The sequence below is a fragment of the Leptodactylus fuscus genome, chromosome 3 (genome assembly GCF_031893055.1).
Source record: "Leptodactylus fuscus isolate aLepFus1 chromosome 3, aLepFus1.hap2, whole genome shotgun sequence".
NCBI classification, from domain to species: domain Eukaryota; kingdom Metazoa; phylum Chordata; class Amphibia; order Anura; family Leptodactylidae; genus Leptodactylus; species Leptodactylus fuscus.
In genome coordinates this window covers 227,440,626-227,446,917 of record NC_134267.1, presented here as the reverse complement: position 1 = coordinate 227,446,917, position 6,292 = coordinate 227,440,626, and the positions used below count along the sequence as shown (strand labels likewise).

Here is a 6,292-nt window from a genome sequence, read left to right as displayed (position 1 = left end):
GAAATCCATAGGAAAGAGTCAGCATTTGGGGTTAAAAAATTAAAACAAAAGAGTTTTATAAAATTTATTTAAAAAAAAAAAAAAGTAAAAGTCCCCCCAAAATTAAAGAACAAAATAGTCAATGTACTTTCACCAATTAGAAAATCAGAATTCAATATCTTCATTGGGAGATAATAGACGGATCAAAACTGAAGAATATAAGTGGTATAATGATCAGAAATAGTGTTAATAACATGCTATAAAGTGCCTCACCTCACAGACATCAGAAGTGCGGGGAGGGGGGGGGGGAGTATAATAAACTTTTTTTTTTTTTCACTCATCTCTAGTGATGGATTTGACTTTTACCTCTATCATCCCTCAAGAATAATTCAGTATATAGGTGTTACCCTAAAATGGTACCAATAATAAATATAACCCATTCCCCCAAAAAATAAGCCCTCTGAGACTTTACCTTTGAAGAGGAGTTTACATGCAAAACACAGAAACACATATAATAGAAATGGAGAAAAAAATTGTACAATAGAATAAACATTCTCGATGGGGGAAGGGGAATAGAATAAGGAAGTGGGGGTAGAAGCTGTTCTTATGGTGGTGTGGAGGCAGTGGGGTTACATCTATCTATCTATCTATCTATCTATCTATCTATCTATCTATCTCTCTCTCTCTCTCTCTCTCTCTCTCTCTCTCTATCTATCTCCTATCTATCTATCTCTATTTATCTATTTATTTATCTCTATCTATCTATCTATCTATCTATCTATCTATCTATCTATCTATCTATCTATCTCTATCTCCTATCTATCTATCTATCTATCTATCTATCTATCTATCTATCTATCTATCTCTATTTATCTATTTATTTATCTCTTTCTATCTATCTATCTATCTATCTATCTATCTATCTATCTATCTATCTATCTATCTATCTCCTATCTATCTATCTATCTATCTATCTATCTATCTATCTATCTATCTATCTATCTCCTATCTATCTCTCTCTCTCTATCTATCTCCTATCTATCTATCTATCTATCTATCTATCTATCTATCTATCTATCTATCTATCTCTATTTATCTATTTATTTATCTCTTTCTATCTATCTATCTATCTATCTATCTATCTATCTATCTATCTATCTAAAAACTTCAGAATAAATTGTAATATGGCATCTTTAAGTCTTTCTTACCTTAATTCCTGCCGCGGCCACTATTCAGTTTCCCTTCTACCCCCCGATGATGTTAGATTCTGTAGGATAGACCTTGTCCTGCTCTTCTGCCGGACTTACCAGTTCTGCTTCGCATTGTCTAACAATGAGACTGCAAACAGATATTTGATTCTCAGCCCGTAGAGACTGCGCATGAGGTTTTTTTTTCCTTGAATCGTACAGTAAAATGAATAAACAATGAATCAATATCATAAAATCCATTGTAACTGGTGGTGACCACAACACCTGGATTCTATTACTAGAAAGAGGGACAAGACTAATGTCAGAGCCCAATATAGGAATCCTAGTCATAGGACATTTCAAAGGGGTTGTCTGTGACCGAATTGATTTTATGAGACTGATAATCTATCCATCCATATAAGATATGTTGGAGTCCGGCAACCGGAACCAGTACAGATCTGCTGTTGCACCAGCCTTCAGGTGTTAGAAGCTGCTAGTGGATGGGAACCTGCAGCACTGTTCCTATTCCTAGCCACCAAGGTGTAACTACCAGGGTGGCCAGGTGGGCCCCTGATGTTTTTTTGTTTTTTTTAATAGGCCGTTACCTTATGGAGTAACCCTAGTAGGTAATGGACCCTATTTACTTACCGATCCTTGCTCGTGCTCACGGCCGCTGTTGCTTTCCCTTGTGTGGAGGTGGCTGTGATCAGAAGAGGGGATCGGTGAGGCCGTGGGCCCACAAACACCACTATCATTATACTCAGAGGTCTTTTCAGACCCCTTAGTATAATGATCGGAGGGCCAGAGAAGGTGAGGGAACATGAAAATCAGTGTTACTTACCTCTCATGCGCTGCAGAAGACTTCGGGCCTACTTGGTGACATCCTAGATGTCACGTGGGTTCGGGCCTACATTATTCTGCATCGCAACTCAATCCCAGCTCATGTGATGTCTGGTCCATCATTGAAGATGGCAGACATCAGCTGGGAGTGCACCAATGCCCAGGAGAGGTAAGTAACAGTGTTTTTTATGTTTGTATCCTCCCCCGGGTCTCTGATCATTATACTCTGGGGTCTGAAAAGACCTCAGAGTATAATAATTTTTCATGGATGGTCCACAATGGGGCCAGTATGGGGACATAATACTGTGTACTGGGGCCACTATGGAACATAATACTGTGTGCAGGGGCCAATATGGGGACATAATACTGTGTGCAGGGGCCAATATGGGGACATAATACTGTGTGCAGGGGTCACTATGGGGACATAATACTGTGTGCAGGGGCCAATATGGGGACATAATACTGTGTACAGGAGCCACTATTGGGCATAATACTGTGTGCAGGAATGCGGTTTGTGCATGGTTGGGTCAGTTAGGAACGGGAGGGGGGGGGGTGGTGTCAAATGTTCACCTTGGTGCCCAGCCATTCCTAGTTAGGCCACTGCTGTCATTGTACTGTAACATCCATAAAAGTTTACATCAGACTGTCACAGGCCTTTATGACAAACCTTTAATAAACTCTTGTTAAAGTGGTCTCATTCAAATGGGTTTGTGAAAAGAGAATTAAAGAGGTTCCTAAATCAAAATAACAACCCTCAGAGACATGGTGCATAAATACACTGCTCAAAAAAATGAAGGGAACCCTCCAATAACACCTCCTGGATCTGAATGAATGAAATACACAGAGTTGAATGTGATGACAACAAAATCACACAAAAATCATGAATTCAAATCAAATTTATTAACCAATGGAGGCCTGGATTTGGAGTCACTCCCAAAATTAATGTGGAAAAACACACTACGGGCTGATCCAACTTTGATGTAATGTCCTTAAAACATGTCACAATGAGGCTCAGCAGTGTGTGTGGCCTCCACGTGCCTGTATGACCTCCCTACAACGCCTGGGCATGCTCCTGATGAGGTTGCGGATGGTCTACTGTTTGTTAGTAGAGATGAACGAACACTAAAATGTCCGAGGTTCAAAATCCGATTCGAACAGCCGCACACTGTTTGAACGGATTTCGAACCCCATTATAGTCTATGGGGGGGAAATGCTCGTTTCAGGGGTACGCAAAATTCGATAAAATTATACTTACCAAGTCCGCGAGTGACGGTCGGGCTGGAATCTCCTTGAAGTCTTCTCCCGTGGCAGCGCCCGCGCAGCGTCTTCCGGCTGGAATTCACTCTGCCTACGCGCATCGGGGCCTAGGCAGAGCCGACTGCGAATTCCAGCCGGAAGACGCCGCGGGGACGCAGCGCGGAGAAGACTTCTAAAGGTAAGAGAAGAACCAGCGTTGATTGGCAGAATGTATAGCACTCTGCCAATCAACGCTGGTTCTGCATCGAACCTTAAACTTCGAACAGCTAGTAGTGTTCGATTGAGTATGAGTATTTCGAATACCGTAGTATTCGATCAAACACCTACTCGATCGAACACTACTCGCTCATCTCTATTTGTTAGTGCTCCTATTTAGAATGTTTTTTAAATGTCCCATTTAGTTTGTGTTCCCGTCACGTTGAGGACATTGTCCCAGTTTATGCTGCTAAGCTCCTCTCTCAGCTGGTTAAAGTTGTCCTTCCTGAAGTTTAGTGTTTTTGTACCCCCTCTAATGAACATCTTCTTATGTTATGGTCACTATTACCCAGATGTCCCCCAACCTCCACTTTTGACAGTGTGTCAGGTTCATTTGTTACAGGTCTAGTTACAGGTCTAGTCGTGCCTCGCCTCTTGTTGGGTCCTGCACTAGTTGTGATAGGTAATTGTCTTTTATTACTGACAAGAACCTGTTCCCTTTGTTGGATCTGCAGGTTTCTCCCTCCCAGTTGATATCTGGGTAGTTGAAATCCCCCATAATAATGACTTTATTCTGCTTTGTCTTTGCATCTATTTGTATTACTAGTATATTTTCAGCTTCTTCTGTTATATTGGGAGATTTATAGATAATACACTAATAATTTAAAATAACATACAAATAAAAAAAGCTAGAGACATTGCAGTGACAGTACGTACAGATAAAAAGCTAAAGGTAAAGAAGATAGTAGGAGGGATATCACAACTTATGGATCTTTCAGTTCTTTGTATGGAATGACCTACACTTAGCCCGATGTTCATTGTACAGCCTAACTGCAGCGGGGTGGAAGGATCTCCGATAGCTTCTTCTCACACTTGGGGTGAAGCAGTCGGTCACTGACAGTACTGCCCAGTGCTATCATGGTCTCATACATGGGATGCAAGTTATTCCCCAGCATGGAACTCACCATGGACAGTATCCTTCTGTCACCCACCACCTGTACTGGGTCCAGGGGGCTCCCCAGGACAGAGCTGGCCCTTCTAATCAGCTTGACAAGGGTATTCCCATTCCTGGTTGATATACTACTCCCCCAGCAGGCCACACCGAAGAAGATGGTTGATGCCATTACAGAGTTGAAAAAGGCCCTAAGAAATGGCCCCTGGACTCCAAAGGCCCTCAGCCTCCTGAGCAGGTAGAGCCTGCTGTGTCCCTTTCTGTAACTGTGGTCACTTCTGTGGCCTGTGATTGGGCTTCAGGGGTAATATGAGGTGTTCTGAACATCATGAGTTGCATGCTCCATGTTACCACTGAGGCCTCCGAGGTGACTCCCAGCTAGAGGAGGCCAGAAGAGGACAGAGAGAGAGAGAGGCCACAAGAAAGTCCAGAAGAGCTGAGGGAAGGTGAATATAAAGGGTTTTTTGTTGTTGTTTTTTTTTTTAACCTTCCCTAGGACTCTTCCTTTTATATTCCAGGGTCTGAAGAGATCCCAAGTATAAGTATTTCACTTGTGGTTCACAAGTCAGAAAGTCTCAAAAGTTTTACATTTGGACAAACACAAAACTTTTGCTAAATTCGGATTTGCTCATCTCTACTTGCAACCTATGACCTTAATTCCACCAAAATTGGGGGAATTTAGGCCCTAAGATTGATAGGACACAAATTTAAGATAGAGAATTATATGTTTCATTTATGAGTTTTAAAATGTATGTAGTTCTGATTGAAAAGAGAAGATTCGGTTGATTTTGTATGGAGCCCTTCAAAATATATTTACTATTTGATTGACCTTGCAAGGTTCTTCTGGATTGTTTAGCTGGAGGACATTATTTTGAAGGACTTTGGCTTGAAAGATTTTGGCATGAAGGACATTGATTTGGATAACGATGATTAAGAGGATATTGTGTAGCGGAATGATATCTCTTGAGACAAGATCTTGTTGAAATATCTTCACGGGATGTGTCCTTTCTTCTTGTTTTCTTTCTTCTTGTTTTCTTTGAGATGTGATACAAGTTGACCAGGTTTGTACTTCTAAGAAATCATTGGGCCACCAGTCCAACTTGAAAATTTATATATTTTTTTTCAGTGATATGGTGAAGACCTATGTAGGCCATCACGAGAGGTTCTGAATACATAGACAAGTACACTTGGTGAATTGTGGGCTTATATGTGAATATGTGTTCTGGATACAATTTGGTAAGATAATTGAATCTTGTATATGGTAACGTTACAAATATTGTTTTACCACAAACATACTGAAGGCGACACTTAGGTTTCACGAGGTACAGCACATATTTTATGGGGCAATGGCCCAATTGTTAATCCAACAATAGGAGTGAGATCAAGTTTTTCCCCAGGAGGAGCCTTGAAGGTAAAGTTCTGCAGTAGTTTTGTAAAGAACATGAAAAGTTCCATTTTGGCCAAGTTCTCTCCAGCACAACTTCTCTTACCTACAGCAATGAAATAGGAGGTGAACGATAAAAAAAAGAGTTTGTATTTGTTCTTAATAGAGATGAGCGAACACTAAAATGTTCGAGGTTCGAAATTCGATTCGAACAGCCGCTCAATGTTCGTATGTTCGAACGGGTTTCGAACCCCATTATAGTCTATGGGGAACAGATACTCGTTAAGGGGGAAACCCAAATCCGTGTCTGGAGGGTCACCAAGTCCACTAAGACAACCCAGGAAATGATGCCAACACCTCTGGAATGACACTGGGACAGCAGGGGAAGCATGTCTGGGGGCATCTAACACACCAAAGACCCTCTATTACCCCAACATCACAGCCTAACAACTACACACTTTACACACTCAATACCACCTCTCTGACAGTAGGAAAACA

General features: G+C 41.3%; 1 protein-coding gene across 3 annotated transcripts in view; it reads right to left on the bottom strand.

Annotated features, from left to right (window-relative positions):
- Positions 1-2,884: 2,884 nt before the first annotated feature.
- Positions 2,885-6,292, bottom strand: part of LOC142198287 (cytochrome P450 2K6-like) — a 33,536-nt gene continuing 30,128 nt past the window's right edge. For all 3 annotated transcript variants that reach the window (XM_075269256.1, XM_075269258.1, XM_075269257.1), the window contains one exon: positions 2,885-5,900. In XM_075269256.1, the coding sequence (XP_075125357.1) occupies positions 5,719-5,900 (182 nt within the window). In that variant the 3' untranslated portion in view covers positions 2,885-5,718. The remainder of the gene's footprint in view (positions 5,901-6,292) is intronic.